At 35.3% G+C, this 25,285-nt stretch overlaps 1 protein-coding gene across 1 annotated transcript in view; it reads left to right on the top strand.

Annotated features, from left to right (window-relative positions):
• Positions 1-25,285, top strand: part of LOC127128765 (protein SWEETIE) — a 44,033-nt gene that overhangs the window by 7,884 nt on the left and 10,864 nt on the right. Inside the window, exons 8-30 of the mRNA XM_051058136.1 lie at positions 20-124; positions 379-468; positions 567-647; positions 729-797; positions 1,951-2,076; positions 4,789-4,892; positions 5,362-5,494; positions 5,895-6,001; positions 7,604-7,714; positions 7,791-7,958; positions 9,712-9,798; positions 10,894-10,987; positions 12,028-12,096; positions 12,184-12,306; positions 12,395-12,463; positions 12,555-12,659; positions 12,832-12,920; positions 14,159-14,315; positions 19,965-20,114; positions 20,765-20,814; positions 20,955-21,054; positions 21,318-21,374; positions 21,462-21,529. Of these exons, the coding sequence (XP_050914093.1) occupies positions 20-124; positions 379-468; positions 567-647; positions 729-797; positions 1,951-2,076; positions 4,789-4,892; positions 5,362-5,494; positions 5,895-6,001; positions 7,604-7,714; positions 7,791-7,958; positions 9,712-9,798; positions 10,894-10,987; positions 12,028-12,096; positions 12,184-12,306; positions 12,395-12,463; positions 12,555-12,659; positions 12,832-12,920; positions 14,159-14,315; positions 19,965-20,114; positions 20,765-20,814; positions 20,955-21,054; positions 21,318-21,374; positions 21,462-21,529 (2,312 nt within the window). The remainder of the gene's footprint in view (positions 1-19; positions 125-378; positions 469-566; positions 648-728; positions 798-1,950; positions 2,077-4,788; positions 4,893-5,361; positions 5,495-5,894; positions 6,002-7,603; positions 7,715-7,790; positions 7,959-9,711; positions 9,799-10,893; positions 10,988-12,027; positions 12,097-12,183; positions 12,307-12,394; positions 12,464-12,554; positions 12,660-12,831; positions 12,921-14,158; positions 14,316-19,964; positions 20,115-20,764; positions 20,815-20,954; positions 21,055-21,317; positions 21,375-21,461; positions 21,530-25,285) is intronic.

Below are 25,285 nucleotides of genomic sequence, written 5' to 3'. Positions count from 1 at the left end.
AGCAATTTCTATTTTGCAGGCAATTCGTATAAAATATCTACATCCAGATAGCGAGCTGCAAAGTTACGCATTGCAAGTTATGGAAATGCTCCGTGCTGAAACTTCTGTTGATGCACACGCATTGGTATTTTTTTGTTTCAATAATTTGTTCTTTTTATTTTCTCTTTTGCTGTTGATTTGTTTTATGATGTGCATTTATTGATATAAAATGGCAGTGATTGGTGGTAGAATACTGTGTATGGGTCCTAATATTGAATCAGGGGAAGATACTAGTGGGCCTTTGCTTAAAGCAAACTGCTAGAATTTTCAGCCACTGGTTTCCTTTTAAGATTTCTAGTTTTGAAAACTGTTGATCAGAGCATCTTAATCTTGCTGCAGGCATGTGTTCTTTATGTTCTTCGTGTCGGTGTAACAGATCAAATGACCGAACCTACTCAGAGGGATTTTTTGCTTTTTCTAGGAAAGCAGGTACAGCTTTCTTTTTTTCCTTCTTGCTTTGATTTCATCATAATGATGTGCACTGAATCATTCACCCCTACCCTCTTTCCCCACTTTTTGGCTTGTAGCTCCAGTCACCTGAAGCTGGTCCTTCCATGATGGTGGCGGCCTTACGAACAGTGTCATATACTCTAAAGACTTTGGGAGAGGTACTAAGATTTAGGTTCCTTTGTAAAAGGAGTAAGTATGGCTGGGACGTCATGTGCTTGTCTTAATTTGTCGTTTTGCAGGTTCCTTTTGATTTTAAGGAAGTTCTTGACAACACTGTAGTTGCTGCGGTGTCTCATTCTTCGAAGCTGGTGAGCTCGTGATAGTGTGCATACATACTTACGCGCACCTATGCATATGTTAATACTATTCCTGCACTTAGTTTTGGATTTTATTGTTGTTTTGGTTTAACATGTCATCTTCTTTGTTCTTTTGGATAGAAATAGTATAAAGTAATTGTGATATGCCCTTGAGATACTTTTTTCTGGTAAATGTGCTGCGAAACATGATGGCTGAACTTCAGTTAGGATGGCTATCTCTGGAAGATAAATGGAAACCCCTTTGTTTTTTAGCTCTGCACCTTCTTATCTTAAGGTCTTTTGAGATTTAAATGTGCTCCTTTTTCCGAATTATGGGTTTCCTTTTCTTAATTATTCAAAATGGAATTTGAGTTCTATATTGAATAGGAAGATGTGATGTTGCTCGATGGGGGTAAAAATTGAAAAACTTGTATGGGAGATGGCATTAAGGAAAGTTTGAATACGTGTTTGTGTATGTAATTTTATTAGGATGATGGTTGAGTGATGTTAGAAATGTAAACACATGAGTGATTAATTTGTTCAGCATAGTTTGATTTTTGTTGCTTTTATTTTTTAGTGTAGTAACTAAGTTTAACCATGGCGTAGTAATTTTGTATACTTTAAGCTCCGGTGGTTATATGGGATCATATGTATTTACTAGAGATATAAATGGAATGAATATACTATGAAGCACGGACATCCCAAACACAACTCCGATACTGACATGGCGACATCGATAATAATTTGAAAAAATGAATAAATTAAATAGTCACAAGTGTCAGTGCAGGTGTCCGATACCGACACAGACACCTTTTTTTTAGAGGTGTCGGTGCTACATAGACATGTACCCAACAGTGATTTGAACCCTAAATAATCAAATCATGCCTAGATGACTGGCTCTTTGACAGCTGATTTTAACCCCGCAGTGTTAGACGATTAGCTCCTTGACAGTTAATTTTACCCCGCATTTGAGAGCTTGTAGTTTCAACTGAATTACTCTTGAAGCAATCTGGAATTCTTATTTTTTGCATGCCTTTATCCAATTTGAAATACTTTTGATCGAGTTCCTGTTTGTGCGGAATATGGAATCAGAGCATAATTATTATATCCAAGCTCTTATGTCTTGTCCCTTTGTAATAGCGTTTTGAAATCGGTATATTGTTAGGTTCGGATTGAGGCTGCTTTAGCATTACGTGCAATGGCTGAAGTTGATCCAACTTGTGTCAGTGGTTTAACTTCATATGGGGTGACCAATCTTACTGCTTTAAGAGAGAGTGTTTCTTTTGAAAAGGTAAAATTCTTCAAGCATTATGATAATCTATATATTTCAATGCTTCCTTTATTGTTATTGATGATTTTTATTTGTTGCAAAAGCATTTGTATCGATAAAATAATTTTTATTAACAATAATTTGAAAAGAGTACAACAGAAGATGAAGATTGAGAAATCGTTTTGGCATAACAAAGTTACATAAAAAGATAGAAAACACGCATTGATAGTTAAATTTGTAATTGATTAGCCAAAACTTCTTCCCTTCATTTAATTATGAAAATTCTTCATTTTTGTGATTTGATCATCAAATTTGTGCTTTATCCAATTTAGAGAAAAACAATTTGTTGCGAAACAATCCAAAAGTAGTGATTATTTGATTTTGTTGAATGGAATAGTCGATCCATGAGCTATTACAGCAAGGAAAATAGCACCAGAGTAAGAACTCGTTCAGAAAAGACATGTTCCCTCTGCCTAAACTTTCTCCAAATTACTCTTCCCTGTCACTAACATCCTACTCCTAGTCATAAAACTAACTAGCTTGCCCACTTCTCTTCTTCCTTTTATACACTCTCTACACCTTGGGCCTTGTGAGATGCATGCCCAGTACTTGACCCTAGTCCATGATCTTCATCTTCTGCTTAGGCCTAGCTCCTCTTGTGTTATCCTTGCCTCTTGCTGGAAAACAGTCCTGTCCTCTTATGGATCACAAACTCCCTTTCCCAAGTAGCATCCTTTACATGCTTTCCATTCCATTTAAGAGTTCCATCAGCTGTGGAAACTTCTCTACCAGCCAAACCATCTTTTGGTTCCACACCTTCATTCATTTCAACCTCCATTCCTGCAGGTAGCATAGCTTCAGCAGTATAGTTTCCAATGGCCAGTTTAAGCTGGTAATTATGAAAAACAGGTTGCACCTTCGAATCCACAAGATGCTTGAGTTTAGACGTCATGTTTCCCAACTTTTCAGAAATTTAAAAAAGGATGAAATATTTAGCAAATAGTTTTTGATTGTGTTTTGCCACAGACTGCTCCATATGGGACCTGAACTTGTGGAATACCTGTTCTCCGATCTCTAAGGACCGTGGAGCTCACTTCTCAGGAGCATAATACTTCATTACTCCTTGTTAAGTTATATTTCAATTGCTTTTAAGGGCTTCATCCCTATTTGTTAAGAATAAGGAGAGGAGACTAACTTATGGTAGTGTGCAGTTTATGTGAAGTTGAATGCCCATACTTTCAAGGGTGTCTTATTGTTGTAGGATATGGTGGGGTTGGGGGTTTCAGTTTAGTGTTATGTTATGCTTGCTTTAAAGGATTTTAATTTCTAGTGTAGTTGGAAATTAACTAACACTAGGATAACTTGGCACACTAATACCACTTATAGCTTATTATAGATAATGGATTTGATCAGCCCAATTAATAAACATTCAAGCACTTTGGAAACCCTCCCTTAAAAACTAGCTATCGAAGGGGAATAACCAAGCCACTTATGTACTCCACCCAGCATCTCATACTATCTATGTGGGACTTAGGCACCCCATAATACCCAAATCCTTATGATAACACAACCCTCTGAGAGCCGGCATCTCGATGGTTACACTCTATTAAGCTTCATTCAAGTTTTTAAAGTCAGCCCCTGGTAGGCAGCCCTTTGTCAACCAGCTTTGATACCATTTAATAAACGCCTAAGCACTTGGAGAACCCTTCTTTAAGAGCTATCTGTTGAAGGGGAAGAATCAAGCCACTTAAGTTCTTCACCAAACATTCCATACTATTTGATGTGAGACCTATATACTCCATAATACCCAGGTCCCTGTCACCAACCATCAAATATAACTAACTTATACATAGACCTTGTAATGCAAAGTGTTTTAAATTACACTAGATGAAGTATATAGGCGATAGTTTACGGTAGATCAGTGCCACATGTGGTCTATGGTAAACCATATTTATTCACCGTTAGATCCAATAGTTCTTTTAGATACCGTTCTCTCTCCACATAAAATCTCTCCATATTCTCTCTCCACATAAAATCTCTCCATATTCTCTCTCTACCATCAACCCCAGTCCTCTTGTGGACCCCCTTTCAAGGGTTGGATGATTGAATGATCCTTCATCAACACCAGGATGTGCACAGACCTGCCATTTCTGCTCCATCATCTCTTTTGTGTTCTGTTTCTTTAGTTCAACCACAACTAAGTGTGTTGTTTCTCCTCTATCTGAGAGCTGCACATATGCTCTTCCCCTGTTTCCAGTCTACATCCTAGCTACAACAAACAGAATTGCAACAACAATTTCCCCTTTTCCTATTTTTGTGCTATCCTTTACCTTTCCTCTCTTTCTGTATTCATTTCCCCCTCTCTTTTGGTGCACCTCAGGAGATGCCCCTTCTATCATCCGCTCAAGCAAAACTGGGTCAAGGCCATAGTTCAGAGAATGACCACAGATGCCTAGGGTGTGGCTGGCGGGGAAGAATGGAAAAGACATTACATTGATATGTTCACGAGGGTGAGATGAGTCCAAAGGCTAACACATGTGGTCCATTATAGACCGCATGAAGCACTGACCCCCCTAGAAGCCACCTAATTTCACATTCAAATGCTTTGTAGGTAACACTTTTTAGCGGGTTTTAGCTTTTCTGTGCAGAGATTATAAACTAGTTTCAGGTCTTCAACTAGTGGTGTTCTATAAATTTTCATTTTCTGAATTGACCTTAATATTTTGTCTGCAGGGTAGCAATTTACAGTTTGAACTTGATTCTTTGCACGGGCAGGCTACTGTCTTGGCTGCTTTAGTCTCTATTTCACCAAAATTACCTCTTGGTTACCCAGCAAGGTTTATTGTCTTTCCCTTAGTTTTCTTACATTTTTGTTTTCTATTTTTTAATTTCATACCTGTATATTTGTTTTTGCACCGCCAAATTAATGAACTCCTTTCCCCTGTGTATATACAGTGTCACTGAGCCTTTGCTTTGAAAATGAAGTCTTTTTGTTTGTATCATACTATTTATCTATATTTTGAGATGGAATGAAAACAGATTACAAGGTGAACATAATTTAGATGACAATGTGTGTAATGAATCGGTGCCAGAACTGGTTCAGAGACCCATGATACTTTATAATTTTGAACTTAGTTGATATAAATGTCAATCAACACCTTTGTTATCTTTACATTTTTTTTAATTTGCATTTTTTGTTTAACTCTGGTCCATATGCTACTAGATAACAACAAAAGAATTGTTATTTATGCAGTTCAATGCTTGCTTGATTTTTTGTACTAATATGTAGTAATGTATTATAACCAGGCTTCCCAGATTAGTGTTTGAGGTTTCAAAGAAAATGCTGATAGAATATAGCCACAATCCGTTAGCAGCAACAGTTGAAAAAGAAGCTGGATGGTTGCTTTTATCATCTTTATTGGTTTCTTTACCTAAGGAGGTATTAATTTGTTGATTGTTAGATTTTTTATTTCTGAAATGCTTTAATTGTTATGAAACTAATAAATGAATGGTAGAGGAAAGTGTGTGAAAATATTTGGCATCAGCTTTAAATTAGCCTTAGTATTTCATAACAACATTAAGGAGAAGAATCAAATATTCAATCGAGTCGGTCATAGTGGCTCCAAAATAAGGCATATTATTTCCAAATCTTTTCAAGCCCTCGTCTATCATCTATAGCTATCTATCATCCTCTTGAAATTATAGTAGAATGTTTGTACGTGTTTTGTAATACATGATAATATGAATTGTTAAAATTATTATTAGGACTGCATTTGGTGATATTCCCTATAATTTTTTAAGCAAAAGTCTCATGTCTTACGGTTTTTCCCTTCCCGCAGGAGCTTGAAGAGGATGTCTTTGATATTCTAGCACTGTGGGCTACACTCTTTACAGGGAATCCAGAAAATGAAGTTACGAAGACTGATGATTTAATGTCAAGGATATAGTAAGTACATCGTATTTCCGTAATCAAGTTATTTTAATTTTTTTTATATTAACCGAATTATTTGCATTTATATGGTGAATATCATTGTTAAAAGAACAGAGACAAAATTGTTTTCATTCTCCTGCATAATACCAAATGGATACCGCTCATACTATAGAAGCAGAGTTGGTTCTCGAAACCAAACTGCAGGAGTAAAAGAAAAAGATCCTAGAAGCTGGTCAAATATCGGTAGTGATATTGATACAAATTTGATACAATCCTAATTAATACAAAGGATAATTGGGAAATAACGAAAAAGGGAAAGGGAATCAATATATTTTTTTTAAGTAAGGGAGCCAGGTATTTGGAACCCAAAAGCAAGGCTTTATAGCAGCACCCCCCTAAAGTTGGGGTGTAAATATCTATCATGCCCAACTTGCTAACAAGAAATTCAAATATATTTTTGGATAACCCTTTAGTGAGTGTACTTGCAATTGTTGAGATATTGGGACAAATGGCATGCATACAGTCTCATTTTCTATTCTTTCTTTGATGAAGTACCTATCAAATTCCACATGTTTGGTTCAATCTTGTTGGACATGGTTCTGACAATGCTTATTGTATCCTTGTTAGCACAATACAACTTTATGGAAAGGTAAATAGCCACAGCGGATTCTTTAAGAACACCCTTTAACCTAATCAATTAACAAATGCCTTGTGGCATTGATCAATAATCAGCTTCAGATCTCCCTTTAAATTATCAAAAACATGTCTTTTGCATTGTTTGGACCTTGCTACCTCCATCCCAAGGAAATACCTCAATGACCCCAAACCTTTTATTTCAAAACTTTTATTTCAAACTTCGCAGGAAAAGTCTCTTCCATTCCAGCATTCCCATTTCTTGTCAATCACCTTTGAGGATGATGTCATCCACATAGACAATGAGGAAAGTAATCTTCCATTTATTAGTTCACTTTACAGATCTTGTATGATCTGTTAGGCTTTGAGAATATCCTTGTTTTACAACAAATTGAGCAAACCAATCAAATTAGGAAAAATATTCACGAAGTATTTACTGTTATTGTTAATTGAACAGTATTTCAGTCAAGATAGGATCCACATGTTTGTTATCATGTAGATTTCTGTAAAAATTTAAAGTTGTTGAAGTTGGTATTTGTGTTGTTGGAGTTTTTGTTTGAAGTTCCACATTGCTTAGGTTTCCGGACCGTTGATTGTATAAACATGTGAGGGCAACCTCACTCTTTGAGCTAGCTTTTGGGGTTGAAATTCAAGCATATTTAACCTGATATTAGAACCGGGTTAAGGACTGCAATGTGGACATTTGACCCAGACCCACACCAGGCGCGACGGTGGGTGTTGAAGTTGGTATTTGTTTTGTTGGAGTTTGTTTAAAGTCCCACATTGCTTAGGCTCCCAGGCTGTTGATTGTATAAATATGTGAGGACAACCTCACCCTTTGAGTTAGCTTTTGGGGTTGAAATCCAAACATATTTACCCATTGCTAAGCATAGTTATTTTTTAGATGTGTTCTGTCTTGAATAATAATTCAGATGCAATTCTGATTGTGCATGTTTCTTTAATGTTATGCTCTATTTTTTGTAGTGTATGGTCGGCAGCTGTTCATGCACTTACAGCATTTATAAAATGCTTTATATCTCCTAATGTTATCAATGATGGAGTTCTACTTCAACCAGTTCTTGTATACCTTAACAGGTATCCGTGCTGTTTTATTTATGGCTGTAACTTCATTTGACTGTTGATAGTAATTCCTAACCCTTGTTGAAAGCAGTGCATTATCATACATATCGGCATTAAAAGTCAAGGAGCTTCCGAATGTGAAGCCTGCAGTGGACACTTTCATCATCAAAACTTTAATAGCTTATCAATCTGTCCCAGATCCTGCGTCATTTAAAAATGACCACCCTCAGATTATTCAACTATGTACATTTCCGTTCAGGTAGTGTTTTTATTTTTCTGTTATTTATCCTCAGATTATTCAACTCCAAATAGATGTAAAATGCTTACTTCTTATCCCAAATAAACCATTAAACTCCAAATAGAAGTAAAATGCTTATTTCTTATCCCAAATAAACCATTGTACCCCTGAAACCTCTTTAAACACATAATAGTTATGCTCAAACCATACACATCATATTTTAGTGAAGTTTTTAGGTTACTATAAGAATTTAGCCTCTTCACTCCATTTAGAATTGTGGTTGGGTCTAACTCAACCTCACGACATGTGAGGTGAGGATATTAGACTCTCATAAAGGAATTAAGGAAAACTGGCTATTCAGTTTTTAACTGTTATTATATTATTAAGAGCGGAGTTATCAATACCGGGTAGCGGCACGGAGCGGCTGACTCTAAAAATGGGACAACGGGATGGCGGATAGCAGGAGGATGATTGCTATTTGATTATTTTTTTATACAAATTACATGAATGATATTAATAACTATAAACAATATGCTTAATGTAAAATTGAACCAATAACTCAATACCCATAAAAGATTGATAAATTAAATTATCAAATCACAAGATTTAACAAAACAACTCTTAATCAATTCAACATCAGCAAGTCTTTAAAAAAATATTAGTGAGGAATATTGAATTATTGATAAATTAAATTATCAAATCACAAGATTTAACAAAACAACTCTTAATCAATTCAACATTAACAAGTCTTTAAAAAAATAATAGTTAGGAATATTGAATTAAGAAAGAAAAATGAAAAAACACATAAAGCAAAACAAGGGAATCAAGTATTAAATTTAAAAAAGACAGAGGATAGAGGAAGAAGAAAAGAAACAGATGATAGAAGAAGACGAATGGAGGAAGAAGAAAAGAGCTTAAAGGTACCATTACCAACAAACCCAGAAGGAGGCAGCGCAAACACGAGAGAAAGATGAAGCGCACACAAGAGAAAGATGTAGCATAGAATGCGAAGCAAACATGAGAGAGAGAGGGAGCGAACGCAAGAGAGAGGATGATTGGATATTAGGGCTAAAAGTGAAAATTGACAAAAATACCCTCAAAACAATACTCCCTCTGTCCCAAATTATAAGTCACTCTGCAAAAAAATTTGTCCCAAATTAGAAGTCATTTTACCATTCAAATGCAACGTTAATGATATTTTTTCTAATATACCCTTTATCATTTATTACTATTTCTTTTTTTAATTTTTTAACTTTCTCTTTCATGCGTAATAAATGAAGGACAAGTTTGTAAAGTCATACATAATTTTGTTCCCCATACAACATTAATTATGTTTCTTAATTCGTGTGAAATGACCAAAACGTCTTATAATTTGGGACGGAGGTGGTATTTTTTAAAAGGTATTTTGAGGTTTTCATCGTTTAAAACAGAAAGTGGGTTTTAACCCGCTCCGCTCCCGCGACCTGCGAACGACCCAATAGCGGCCGTGACTCAAAAGAAAACATTCTTTTAGAAAGTTTGATGCTGAAGGAACTTGGGCTGAATGAGAAAGTGAATACCGTGCTAACTCTAATAAATTAAGGAATTGTCTTGAAAACAACAAAAAAATTTGCTAACAGTTTTTTTCACTAATAAAAACTTTTTCAGGTCATATCACATCCATTATAGAATTCTTACCAGTTTTCTTTTATTTACTTCATTTACATAACAATTGATTAGACCGTTAAATCTTCATTGATTGATCTGAATATTTGTTATTGCTTATTTGAATAAGACATGCTTCAGAATGTGAAGAAAGTTCATGCTTGAGGATGCTGTTAGACAAGAGAGATGCATGGTTGGGTCCGTGGATTCCTGGAAGGTCTCTATCTGGCTGTTATACAGTTATGCTTTGTAGTATCTTTTCCTAATTATTAGAGTAAATTGTAATGAACCCTTGATGTTAAATGAAATTACATAGATTCCCTAACTAGTTTGCAAATGACAAACTCCTCCATTAAATTACAAGAAAAGTATACTGTGTCAATATTAGATGCTATCGATTCACTCTTTTTGGTGCTGTCAAGGTAGACTACATTTGTGGCTGTTCTTGCCTGTTTCCACTCTGCATTGCTCTTTTTTCCATTCTATAACCATTTGTTCTTGCCTGTTTCCACTCTACATTTGTTGGCTTTATTTTCTGGAGTTAAATCTTGTAGTTATTTAAGTGCAAATGGATAAATTTGATTGAAGTTTCCCAGTACCATATTCATAATTAACAGAGCAATCAAAGTAGTGTCTGCCTAATATAGTTGTGATGGGGTTAAATAACATCTTACCAGCTTGTACCGGTAACTTTGAACCAAGTCGGGCTTCTTATATCTTCGATGTTACTCGAGCACATGCTAAAAAATATCACTTTAATTCTTTATACTCATGAAGCCTGTTGCTACTTGTTCATTTTATTTTAGCTGCTTCAATATTTTTCTTTTTCTTTCTCTTAATATAATATAATATTTGTATTCAAGATATAAGCCAAAACTTGTACATCATATGCTAGTCTATCTTTTCCATCTGTGTTTCTCTACTCTTGCATTCCTCTGTCTATTCCTGTTACTGACTGCATCCCAAACCATTAGAGTACCCATCAACTTTTGACATAAAAAGGAGACTTGTATCGGATGATTTCACTTTCTCTCTCCTCTAACCACGTGTAATGTTTATGTTTCAAATTACCATGTTGTTTTACATTTTTTTGCATTGGCAAATGATGCTCATTAAAATTAGTTCTGTCATCAATATATTAATATTTCTGTTATATATTTATGGATACTTAATATAGGTGAGACTGATATTATGTAGAATGTTAGTTTTTTCAGCATTATTTTGAAAACAAGTTAGCGGCTATCTATGTCTCTCTTCTTCCTTCTCCATTTTCCAACTGACTTCTCTCACCTTTATATTTATGTGAAACAAGGGATTGGTTTGAAGACGAGCTCCGAGCTTTTCAAGGTGGAAAAGATGGCATCATGCCCTGTGTATGGGAGATCGATATTTCTAGCTTTCCTCAGGTATTATTTCTTTGGAAAAATTAAAAATCTGGAACACTTGGCAAAAATTATTTCCAATTCAGGCAGGAAGAATCTACTACATATGTAGGTGACATTACCCATATTTTTTTTCTTCGTTATATGTATTTTGACCTAACTCATCATTTGTTCTTTAATCTATTACTCATTTAGCTAAACTAGTTATTTAGGTAGTTAACTACTGAGAAGGAAAGCATAGGCTATATAAATAATAGGAAGGACAGATTAGAGGAGGAATCAATTGATATTGACTAAGAAATACACCATGGGAAATCATTGCGTTTAGGATCGTAGAAGCTCGTAATGTCTTGATTATGGGATGAAAATTACTATAATATGTTACACTGCAATCACACAAGGACACGATCCAGACACCAATTCAGCACTGATAGCCTGCCAAATATTCATAGGATTGTGTAGTTTTATGAGTAAACTTGTTACCTTGACAACAATGCTAATTGCAGATTTGCTGTAGAAGCCAATAGAATCGTGATATTCTAACCTTAAAAGGCTGAGTCAGCTGAACTACGTTAAGTAATACGTTCATAACTTGATATACATTGAGAGTCGAGAATGTCTCTTGCTAGTTTAAGGACACAAGGATGAATTATCGTTATGATGGTTTTGCCTTATGAGGAAAAGACAAATTAAGGCGATATTAAGGATAATTGATTAAATGGAGGATAGTATGATAAGTAGAGGGGAGAAAGAAAGACTATGAAAAACTTAGGAGAAATCCTTTTAAAAGGCCTTGTTGAGAATTTGGCCATTGGTGAAAACTTGGTATTTAACAGAACAAAATGATATCATTTAATCTATATGCAGCTAGTCTCTCATTTAGTAGGAAAAGTGCTTTGTTGTTATTGTAGAATTTAAGTTAGAATTTCTTTGTAGTTTCATTAGTACATTGATTTGTTTATCCAGCTCATTTCATATATCCCTTTCCATGCAATCTTGTTTTAGTTTTAGTTTTTATCATATTGGATGTATTTTCATTTGGTAACTTAAACTTAACCTTGAAGCCGGAGACAATAAGCAAGACTTTGGTGAACCAGATGCTTCTTTTCTTCGGAATCATATTTTCTTCTCAGGTAGAGCATTGTACAATGTTGTATATTACTGTAGAATTCTGTTAGAGGTTTTCCTGTTGTTGAAATCATTGGTAATTTATATCTCAGGATAGTGGTGGTATGCTGTCCCTTCTTGGTGTAATTGAGCAGTGTCTGAAAGCTGGGAAAAAACAACACTGGCGCACATCTAGTATAACAAATATTTGTGTGGGCTTACTTGCTGGGTTTAAGGTTCTGTTTATCCTTCTATTGGTATGATCCAAGTTCCTTGTGTCGATCTCACCGAATATTAATATTCTGATTTCATTTTCTTCTCCAGTCTTTGCTTTCTTTTCGACCACAAACATTAGAACAAGAGATTTTGGGGTTGGTGCAATCTATTTTTCAGGTAGGAAACCTTTAACAAACACTATGGCACACTTTAAATATTTGTCAATACTAATTTTTGCTTTTCTTTGTTTGCCACATTTGAATGGAAGAGTATTTTGGGGGAGGGAGACATTTGTGCATCACAGCGTAGAGCATCATCTGAAGTTCTTGGATATTTAGCTCGATTTGGAAATGATATCTTCACTGCTAGATTGGCAAGTTTTTTACTCTGCTTCTCAAACTGCTTGTTAATCCTCACTGAACTGTGACTTACCTATAAGAAACTTTTTTCTCTTCCACACACACACACATAGCTTCTAAATTTTGTATTTGCTATTTAGTGCATTCATTTCTGATTTTTTTCCCATCATTGATGGTGGCTAACAGACTAGATCACTACTCGGTGACCTAAATGGAGCAACTGATTCCTACTATGCTGGATCAATTGCTTTAGCACTTGGCTGCATTCATCACAGGTCACTGGTTAATAGTTTTGCATGTTTATTTCATCAATTCTTCAAACCCAACCCCCTCCAAACCAGGATATCTTCCTTCCACAGAATTATTGATAATTTTTAATTTGCTTCAACTAACTTATTATGATGAGATTTGTATGTTTAGACTATAGTACCAACCAAGGATGATAAAGTGGGATTTTCAAATTAAAAAAAAAAAAACTAAGATAGAAGAGATGTACTAAGAGAGGAGGATAAGAGATCCTCCACAAGAACCATGCAATAAGATAAAAAAAGTATAGCAAATCTTGTTGAGAAAGAGGAAAACAAGTAAGTTAATAGGAGAATATAATCCATGTGTCACAATTACCCACAAGGGCATGATTGTTTAAGATTCTTAAAAAATAATTTCTGATACAAATAGTTTAGAGATTAAAAAAAACATAAATTATGGTTGAAATAAATTCAAGTTGACAAACTGTGCTTGTTAAAGTAGTTGTTCATTAATATGGTTGAAAAAGCATAGACACCATAAGTTATGTTTTTCTCCTGTTTTTATTAAAAATGATTTTCTTCAAAATCTAATCTAAATTGCCATTTCATTTTTAACATAAGAAAATGATTTTAAGATAAAGTTTTCATACTACTTCGTTTTTTATTATAAGTTACTTTGGGAAAAATATTTGTACCAAATTATAAGTCGTTTTACAATACCAATTGATCATTAATGATATTTTTTCTATTATATTCTCAAACATTTATTAGTAATGAAGGACAATTTTGTAAAATGTTTCTTAATTTTTCTTTTTCATACAATAAAAATTACATTTCTTAATACGTGAGAAAATATTAAAACAATTTATAAAAAAAAAACGGAGTTAGTATAACTAAAACCTCAAAAATGATTTTTTAAGAACCTTTAACAATCAGCCTTTAAATCACATTCACCTAGCCCATTACATATATAACCAATTCCTCGAGGACATCTCAACTTATTGGTGAAGACATCTGCCGATGGGTCACTTGAATTTATAACGTGAGTCATAATGTCGTGGGATATCCAACAGAGGGTTTACAGTGTTGTTATTTGTTGAACCCTTTCTGTTGCATTATACTTGTAAATTTATAATCTCAGTTAAAATTTTTGGCTGAACAGATTGATGACTATTCTGAACTTAAATGAGAAATTATATATTTTACTTCTTTTTACCATAACTCAATATGTCTTGACAGTTTTTATCATATATATCTTGCTGCAGTGCAGGAGGGATTGCACTGTCTACTTTAGTGCCTGCAACAGTGAGCTCTATTACCTCACTGGCTAAAAGTTTGATCCCAAATCTGCAGATCTGGTCTATGCATGGGCTTCTTTTAACTATTGAAGCTGCAGGCTTGTCCTTTGTTTCTCATGTCCAGGTATCTCATTTCAAATGTTAGCAGCATCTTGTGATCAGTATATTTCTCACATATAGAACAGATAGTCTGCCTTTCCCTTATTTTAATGAAAATATTTCTCAAGGACCAACATTACTCATAGTGCTATGAAATGTCACTTACTGATTCATCTGAACCAGTGATTCCAGTTTTTTATTTTTATGGATTATTGCAATATTCATGTTTATCCAACACAGAAAACCCTATCCTTTACCAAAAGAACCCTTTACCAGAACCCTTTTTATCATTATTGGAAAAAATAGATAAAAGTTGTTATGATTTATTCCTCAATCTTAGACTGGTTTATATAGTGAAGATACAATTATTATAATTGATTTTCTCTTTAATGAAGAATAAAGAAAAATAAAGATAGTATTAAAGACAATAATAAAACCGAAAATAATATATTTTACAACACCTCCCTCAAGTTAGTGCATAGATATCTATCATGCCCAACTTGTCCATCAAATGCTCAAAAGTAGGTCTTGCCAAACTTTTGATCAGGATATCCGTAGTTTGCTGACTTGAAATCACGAAGGGTAGAGATATGAGTCCCGCATCTAACTTCTTCTTTATGAAGTGTCGATCAATCTCGATATGCTTGGTTCTGTCATGTTGAACTGGATTATGAGCTATGCTAATAGTAACTTTACTGTCAGAATACAATTTCAATGGAAGTTCAATTTTCATCTTAAGTTCTTCTAGGATTCTAAGGATCCATAATCCTTCACAAATACCTTGAGACATAGCTCTAAACTCGGTCTCTACACTACTCCTTGCTACAACTCCTTGTTTCTTGATCCTCTATGTCACAAGATTACCCCAAACATAGATACAATATCCAGAGGTTGATCCTCTATTTGTGACTGAACCAGCTCAATCGGCATCGGTGAAGATAAACACATTTCTTTCACTAGTCTTCTTAAAAAATAATCCTTTTCCAGGATTTTCCTTCAAATATTCCAGTATCCTATAGACTGCCTCAAGATGTTCCTCGAAAGGAGAATGCATAAACTGACTCACTGCACTAACTGAGAAAGCAATATCAGCTCGGGTGTGTGACAAATAAATCAGTTTGTCAACCAATCTTTGATATCTTCCAGTATCAACAGAAGCATTACCTTCTCCCCAAAGTTTAGAATTATGATCCATAGGGGTATCTGCAGGACGACATCCACTCATTCCTGTTTCTTTCAACAAGTCTAGAATGTATTTCTGCTGTGAAACCATAATACCATTCTTTGACCGATCAACCTCCATACCTAGAAAATATCTCATGAATCCCAGATCCTTGATTTCAAAGTCAACTGTCAATTTCTCCTTTACTCTTGCCATTTCCCCTGTATCGTCTCCAGTAAGGACAATATCATCAACATAAACAATTAGGACAACAACTTGCCCATTGTGGGAGAACTTTGTGAACAAGGTGTGGTCAGTTTGTCCTTGGATGTACCCTTGTTTTTTCGTGGATTGAGTGAATTTTTCAAACCAAGCTCTAGGGGACTACTTTAATCCATACAAAGACTTATTTAGTTTCCACACATTTGATCCAAATTTGTTTTCAAAGCCAGGAGGAATGCCCATATATACTTCTTCTAGATTGCCATTAAGAAAGACATTCTTAACATCTAACTGATGCAAAGGCCAATCCATGTTAGCAGAAAGAGACAAAAGAGTTCTGACAGTGCTCAAATTTGCAACAGGAGCAAATGTCTCTAAGTAATCTATACCGTAGGTCTGAGTAAAGCCTTTAACCACCAAATGAGCCTTGTACCTTTCAATTAACCCATTTGAATTATACTTCACAGTAAACACCCATTTGCATCCAACTGTCTTCTTGCCATCTGGTAGTGACGTAACACTCCAAATTTTGTTCTATGCAAGAGCTTTCATCTCCTCAAGTACATCTTCCCTCCACTTTAGAATTTCTAGAGCAATCTGTACACTTTTTGAAATTTCTACACTAGACAATTTTGAGGTGAAGACAAACATAGATGAAGACAAATTTGAATATGATATAAAATTGGACATGAGATGTTTAGTGCAAGATCTGACAGGTTTTCTAATGGCAACATGATCATCTATATCAGGGTACAAAATACGACTCTCAGAAATAGAGATAAACTTACCTTTCCTTTTGTTAGGAAGTTGATCATTCCCCGTTCAGATTCCTGGCAGTGTTGAGATGTGGACTGGTCCTTTCCTTTATGGTGCTTTTTCACAAAAACCTTTCCTTTCCAAGTCCTATTTCCTAATTCAAATTTGTTTTCTTGAAGTGACTCATTATTTTGTGCCATTTCAATTAGATAATCATTATCATCGTTTTCTGAATTCTCATTGTTTTCTACAAAAGAAAATGTAGGCTCGGATTCACAAGGTTCCTTACTCATAACAGGAGTAGGACCAAATAAAGAATCATGACCATTTTCTGTTGGTGCAGGTGTAAAAGTCTCAGAATTTTGTGATACTGACAAAGATAAGTTATTTAAAAAATTCAAGTCCTCAATTTGAAACGAGTCTTCGTTTATCTCCCCCCCTTGAAGATGAGTATCATCAAAAAAATGTTTATTTTCAAAGAATGTAACATCCATAGTGACAAACATTTTCTTATTTTTTGGGTAAAAACATTTATATCCTTTTTGGGTTGGGGAGTATCCGACAAAGACACATTTTATAGCATGTGGCTCAAGTTTTCCAACATTTTTATGTTCATGAACAAAGGCTCTCCAACCAAAGATTTTTAAAGTCAAATCAGTTAAAACACGAGTACTAGGAAAACATTTTTTGAAGACATTAATTGGAGTTTGAAAATTGAGAATTTTGGAGGACATTCTGTTAATTAAATACGCAGCTGCTAAAACAGTTTCGCTCCACAAATAATTTTGTATTTATTCGAAAAAAATAGAGCTCTAGCAACCTCTAGTAAATGTCTATTTTTCCTTTCGGCCACTCCATTTTATTGAGGAGTATTAGGACATGAACTTTGATGTACAATCCCATTTTCTAGAAAAAAATCATCCAGGATTAGTGTTAAAATATTCGTTGCCATTATCACTTCTAAAGACTTGGATATTTGTTTGAAATTGGTTTTGCACCATTGAAAAAAAATTCTTTACAGTCCGACAAACATCTGATTTCCCCTTCAACAAGTACACCCAACATACTCTTGTATGGTCATCTATAAATGTGATAAACCATTTTTTTTTGAGAGAGTGTACTTGTACGGTTAGGGTCCCAAACATCACTGTGAATAATAGAAAAAGGTTTTGATGGTTTATAAGGCTGTATTGAAAACTGGGAACGATGATGCTTTGCAAACTCACATGCTTCACATTTAAACGAAGTCAAGTTCTTGTGAAATATCTTAGGAAACAAGTGTTTTAAGTAACGAAAACTAGGATGACATAATCTTAAATGCCATACCATAATATTGTCATCTTTATTATTCAAAACAAAAAATGTCTCAAAGTAGTAACTTATTGTTTATGAAGGTAGTTGTGATGCAAATCCAATGTCAAGGTAGTAGAGTCCTCCACTCTCCTTAGCACTGCCAATCATCTTCCCCGAGTTCAAATCCTAAAGACACAGTGAGATCGGAAAAAATTAGTTTGATAATTTATATCTTGGGCTAATTTACTGACAGACATTAGATTACAAGATAAATTTGGAACATGAAGGACATTTTTAAGAGTTAATATTGGAGACAACACAACTGACCCTTTACCTGCAATGGCTGAAAAAGAGTCATCAGCGATTGTTATTTTTTGATTACCTGCACATGGATTATATGAAGAGAGTAAAGTAGATTCACCTGTCATGTGATCAGAGGCACTTGAATCTACTATCCCAGTATGACTGGACTGACACTAAGGAATGCAAAATTACCTTTTGTTGCTATAGAGCAAGAAGGGGTTAGAGATTCGAGGAGTTTGTACAGTCTGTTTAGTTGCTCTGTAGTGAGTGGAAACTGAGACGGAGGGGGTTGCTGCCCTTGATCAGAATTACTAGCCTGAAATGCACGATCACTTTTCTTCTTTCAGTTAGGAGGTTTGCCTTTGAGCTTCCAACAAGTTTCACGTGTATGTCATTCGCGCTTGCAGTGATCAAACCAAGGAACTTTGTCTGACCTTCTTCCCTCGTCAAAGCTCCTAGTATTCAGAGCTGAGCCTTCAGATTCAGAGCTTCGTGGTGTCTTGCCCATCATAATTCCTTGTCGTGCCTCCTCCCTTATTGTTTCTGCAAAAGTTTCACGAAGAGTTGGCAATGGTACTTTTCCTAAAACTCTACCTCTTACTTCATCAAGGTCTTTATTGAGCTCATCGAGAAACATGAATACACAATCATTTTCTTGCCTCTTGAGAAACAAAACACTGTCTTCTGTACACCTTCAATTATCATCATAACAGAGATCTAACTCTTGCCACAGTGTCAACAACTCATTGTAATAAGCAGTTACACTCCTGTCACCTTGTTTCGCATGCCATAACTTTGATTTTAAATCAAAAATTTGAGAGGAGTTTTGAATATCAGAGTATGTTTTTTTAACAACTTCCCACACATCCTTTGTGGAAGGTAAAAAACATGTAAGACTTACCTATTCCAGTTTCCATATAGCTTACTAGCCACGCAATAATCTAGGAGTTTTCTGACTTCCATTGTTTGTAATGTGGGTCTCCTGTTGCCAGTTCAGCTACTGCTCCTGTTAAGAAACCAAGTTTCCCTTTGCTATCCAATACTAATCGAACAGTTTGAGCCCATTCATTATAGTTATTCCCATTCATTTTAGGGATATTGACCTTGAGGGAGTATGAAGAATCCTCTTGATCATTACCGCCTATGTTGGGATAACTGTCACCAAAAACAATGTTGTTCCTGTTTCCATTGTTGCCGTCATTGCTGCCATTATTTATAATCACCGGTGGTTCCTCTCGTACGCCGTTTCCACGGCCGACGCCCGACTTAGGTTGCGATTGTTCGTCATGGTTGGATCCGGTGTAGGCCTGTGATGGGGAAGGCCACCTGTTGTTGTTATTCGCCATAGGAGGCTAAATGAGTATGTGAACCGGGTCGGGTAAGAAAGCGGATCGAACCCCACTAGTTATGGAAAGCTTTACAGGAACCCCTAACCCATTGCTCTTGATATCATATTGAAAAAAATAGATAAAAGCTGTTATAATTTATTCCTCAGTCTTAAGCTGATTTATATAGTGAAGATAAAATTATTACAATTGATTTTCTCATCAATTGAGAATAAAGAAAAATAAAGGTAGTATTAAAGACAATAATAAAACTGGAAATAATATATTTTCCAACAATCATCCATACATATTTACACACATATTTACACGAACATGGCTCAGAAAATTTATGCCAATGTTTTACCAATAGAGGCATATCCCCTCCCATGTATGTTGCTGCCTGCCTGGCTGATGTATAGTAGTTTATTTCTATTCTACATCCAACTTACATCTCTTCCAAGTGATCTATCTTTTGCACCCAAAAATCTAAAGAAAAATAAAGGACAGGAAGGAAAACTGTTATTGTTTTTATTTGTTAATCTGATGGAGTATCTCATTTTATTCTATAATATTATCTATCTTTTTATTTCATTATCATTATTTTTCTTCACAGGCAACCCTTTCTCTTGCAATGGACATTCTTTTATCTGATGATAATGGTTTGGCAGACGTTCAGCAGGGAGTTGGCCGCCTTATTAATGCTATAGTTGCTGTTCTTGGTCCTGAGCTTGTACCAGGAAGCATCTTTTTCTCACGCTCCAAGGTTTATTTTTTAGAACTATTTTAATGTAGGAAGAAAGAGAAGATAGTTTAAAATAGTTTGGAAGACAGGGGATCCTGTTTGATATAAAAGTAAAATGCAAATGAGATGAAAAGTCTTAAAAAAATGTAATGAGGTGAAGCTACCCAATTTCTCAGCATGTCTATTTGGAAAGCTTCCATAGGAGACCACAAGCTATGCTAGTTTAGGTCAAATAGAAGCTAAATGCCTTATCTGACACCTAATCAACTGCGTGTCAAAAGTAACTTCCTTAAAGATACAACAATTACACTTCAACCATACTGTAAAGTTGAGTATATATTGCTTGTTGTCACAAAACTTAGGCTTTTCACTTTACCAGAATCATTACATTAAATATATTTATAATAATGTTCACATAACCTAGAGCTTTCTTTTTACCTCTTTTTTAAATCATTAAATGTAAACTTCATACAACTAGAGGTAAAGGAAGAATTAGAAAACTAAAAAAGAAATTATTAAGAAAGATCTTGAGATTAACGAGTTATATAGAAACATGTTTTTTGATAGAACATTATGGCATAATTTGATCCTTGTAGTTGATCTCCACTTGGTGCGGCAATAATGGGTTGTTGTTGTAAATGTAAACTTCATACTTTGTTTTTTCTTTTCAGTCTGCCATTGCTGAGATAAGCTGCTGGCAAGAAACTTCAACAATGCTTGAGTATGTTTCATAACTCCATACTTTATCATATAATTTACATTTTCTCATAGTCATCTAGTCTTTGGCTTTTGGGGAAGTCTTTTTCAGTTAAGTGTTGCCTCTACTGATGATTCTCAGTAGTTTTGCTTGTTATATGACAGGAGTGCACGCTTCACTCAACAACTTGTTCTTTTTGCACCAAAAGCTGTTTCTGTGCACTCCCATGTGCAGACTCTTCTCTCTACATTGTCATCAAGACAGGTTTTTTCCTGCATATTTTTCGTCATTGGCATTACTTGAGACTGAAAATCTGATTCAATTATATGGAGGAATGTACACACACACACGAGTCTCCTATTCAATCCTAATAATTAGGAAAAGAATCAACTAAGAAAAGAACATCAAATAAATATAATGAAGACATATTAGCACATTATCCTTACTGATACTAATTATATCAATAATATCTCAACAGTATTAATTTGTTAATCACTATTTTCAACTAACTATTTTTCTTGATGCAGCCAACTTTACGCCATCTTGCCGTCTCTACTCTAAGACATCTAATTGAGAAAGATCCGGTTGGTTTCTAACCCTGGAAGGATTTCCAATATAGATATATTAGTGTATATTATTTCTGTGCTGAAAGTTGGTTTTAATCTTTACAGGCTTCCGTTATTGTTGAGCAGATTGAAGATAACCTGTTCTTTATGTTGGACGAGGAAACTGATTCAGAGTATGTGAATAAGAGAAAGAAAAAAAAAAGATTTCTTACTTTTGCCTGCTGAGTAGTTTTTGGGTTAAGCTCGGCCTCAAACCCTTTTCTTTTATTATTAGTAACATGAGATTATTTTAGGTTATTGCCAACACATTTTTTTTTGTAGTCTTCTTTTTACTCATTTTTATTGAATATGCATTTATAATAGAGCTAGAGATGTCAGAAGGAATACAAATAGGTATATGTCATTCTCCTAGAGAAGTCAGCAGAATAAAATATCTGTTAAAAACTAAAACAGTTTAATCTCTGGCATACACGACCCCTTGGAAAATCTCATGTTAAATGTGGAATAAAACAACTTTTAAAATGTGTGAGTTGGGTCTAACTCTTCCTTACAAAACTGACTTGTAATGTGAGGATTACCCCTTCTTATAAACACAACACAAGGTATATCTCTAAGCAATTTGGAGTCTGCAACAAAAGCAACACAACTGCCGCAATTAGACGACTAGGGGCAGACGACAATGAAGGCGGAATTTCCAGCAACAACAAATGAAACTCGCCAACAATATATGAAGGCATTTGTTTATACGCATATGATTGCATTCCTACTGTTGATATTTGTATATGTTAAGAATATTTATATATAGAAAAGTCTCACATCGACTATAACATGTAATTAGTTGTAAACCTCTCTCTCTATAAAATAATCTCTGTAGTGTTATTTAAACCGTGGGTTTATTCAACTGTCTCTTGTTCTCTCAAAATTTCATAATTCTATATGATAGCCGTACGCAAAAATAGGCATCTCGTGGAAACCAATCAGATCCTACTTCTCCATGGTAATGTTCCACTCTGGTTCCAGGGGATGTTGTGTTAACATGTTACTTTATAAACCGCATGTCCTCATTTGTCCTTAACGACAAAATACCTCACTCAATTCTTTTTCCCCATTCCCCCTTCACCCAATTCCTCCCCGTGTCTTCGGGTCTACATGTTTTGTTCACAATCTATCTCCTGGACTTGATAAACTATCGGCTCGATCACTAAAGCGCGTCTTTCTTGGTTATCATTGATCCCAAAAAGGCTATCGTTGCTATTCGCCTACTCTACAATGATACCTCATATCGGTTGATGTTACCTTCTTCGAGTTTGTTCCGTATTTTGAGTCCAGTCATGTAAATCTGAAACCCCTTCAGAAAAGTACTCCTACCCCACATCCGAAAGTTATTAATGTCATGTCTAACATTGTGCCCATCACTCTATGAATCATGACCAACTAGATATTCCTACGGTTGACCCCCACTTCTCGACCACTTCAAACATATCAGTGTCGTCACCCAATATTTGTCGTACCTGTCTCTGAGGTCATTGCCGACTCTCCTTGATGCTCCCGCTATCACCGGATCCAATCTGCAACCCGAGTCTGATCTTCCGGTTGCCTTTCAAAAAGGTATACGTCAAACACTAAATCCTTCTCCACATTATATTGATTTATGTTATCATCGTCTTTCGCCTTTGCATTATACTTGCTTGTCTTATTTGTCTTCTGTTTCTATTCCTAAAACACCAGGGGAAGCGTTATCTCAAGTGGAGGCAAACGATGATTGATGAAATGTGTGCTCTTCAAAGCAGTAGTACCTGGGAACTGGTTCCTTTTCCCCCTGGAAAATCTTTGGTACGTTGTCGCTAGCTTTATACAGTGAAGGTTGGTCCAGAAGGTAAGATTGATTGATATAAACCTTGCTTGGTAGCCAAAGGATACACTCAGATTTTTGGATTGGATTATAGTGATACTTCCTCGCCTGTTGCCAAGATGTCATCCGTTAGACTTCTTCTCGCCATTGCAGCAATTCGACATTGGCCTCTTCATCAACTTGACATCAAAATGTATTTTTACACGGTGATTTTGAAGAGGAAGTATATATGGAGCAACCACCTTGATTTGTTGCTCAGGGGGAGTCATCGACTATGCTTTGTAGGCTACACAAGTCTCTTTATGGTCTTAAGCAATCTCCGAGAGTTTGGTTTGACAGATTCAACATTGTAGTACTACAGTTTGGTATGGTCCGTAGTGAAGCTCAGTATTTTGTGTTCTATCGTCACTCAGACCCAAGGGTGCATTTACCTTATTGTGTATGTAGATGATATTGTCATAACTAGTAGTGATCAGCAGAGAATACTCCAGTTTAAACAACATCTCTTGAATCAATTTCAGTCGAAAGACCTTAACTCCGCTATTTTCTGGGTATTAAGGTAGCTCAATCTAAAGATGGTTTGATGATTTATTAGCAGAAGTATGCTATGGATATTTTGGATAAAACAGGTCTTTTGAATGCTAAACCAGCTGATACTCATATAGATCCAAGTGTCAAACTCCTACCTAATTAGGGGGAGCCTTTATTTGACTCAGGAAGGTATAGGAGATTGATTAGAATTGAAAAGTTGAATTATCTCATTGTCACTTGTCCGAACATTTCTTTTGCAGTTAATGTGGTAAGGGAGTGCTTAAATTCTCCTTGTCCGGAACACATGGATGCTGTTATCCGAATTCTGAGATACATCAAATGCGCTTCAGAAAAAGGTCTCGTGTATGAAGATAAATGACATACTCAGATAGTTGGATACTCCGATGTTGATTGGGCAGGGTCACCCATTGATAGACGATCCACCTCTGGGTATTGTGTACTTGTTGGAGGAAATCTTATATCCTGAAAAAGTAAGAAACAAAATGTAGTTGCAAGATCAAGCGTCGAGACAAAGTATAGGGTCATGGCAATGGCAACATGTGAGCTCATTTGGTTAAGGCAGTTGCTCAAGGAACTTAAAATTGAAAAAGCAAGACCACTGACACTTATTGTGTTAATCAAGTTGCATTGCACATTATTTCAAATTCAGTCTTCCATGAGAGGACCAAACATATTGAGATAGACTGTCAGTTTTTCAGAGAGAAGATTGCATCAGGCGACATCGTCACAAGCTTTGTCAACTCTAATGATCATTTGAAAGATGTGTTTATAAAATTCCTGCGAAGTCTCAGAACTAATTATATAAGTGACAAGCTTGGTGTATTTGACCTATATGCTCTAGCTTGAGGGGAAGTGTTGATATTTGTATATATTAAGAATATTTGTATATAGAAAAGTCTTACATTGACTATAACATGTAATTAGCTGTAAATCTCTCTATTTATAAAACAGTCTCCATAGTGTTATTTAAGCACACAGTATATTCAAGTGTCTCTCGTTCTCTCATAATTCTACATCTATTAATGATATTCCGATAAACACTTTGGGTTGACTCTAACTCATCTAATGTGGGACTCTTGAGATATCTCCTCACACCTAGGACTGAACATCTGGAGCGTGAACCGAGTGGTCTAATAGTGGTAAGATGAGCTAATAGTAGGTGGTCCAACAGATCTTAAATACTCTGATACTTTCTTAAAATTTAGTCTGTGTTTAACTCACCCTTACAAAAACCGGTTTGTAAGCATAAGTTAGACCCAATATAAAAACCTTGTATAGTATCATAGGCAAGTTAAGAATTTCACTTTGGGAATTGGACCCAAGGTCATGAAGGTGGGTATTGAAGTCCAAAATTGCTCAGGTTCCCGAGCTTTTGGATGTATAATTGTTTTTAGGCAACCTCATCCTTTGAGCTAGCTTTTGGGATGAGATCCAAGCTCATTTTAAGATTTACCGATGATCCATGTGGGGATTAAGATAAATATTTGGTTAGCATTATTTATGTATTTAGATTAGAAATGTTTTT

Source organism: Lathyrus oleraceus, chromosome 3, assembly GCF_024323335.1.
Source record: "Lathyrus oleraceus cultivar Zhongwan6 chromosome 3, CAAS_Psat_ZW6_1.0, whole genome shotgun sequence".
Classification (NCBI taxonomy): Eukaryota; Viridiplantae; Streptophyta; class Magnoliopsida; order Fabales; family Fabaceae; genus Lathyrus; species Lathyrus oleraceus.
The sequence above is the reverse complement of the archived record's forward strand: the minus strand, read 5'-3'. Positions and strand labels throughout refer to the sequence as shown.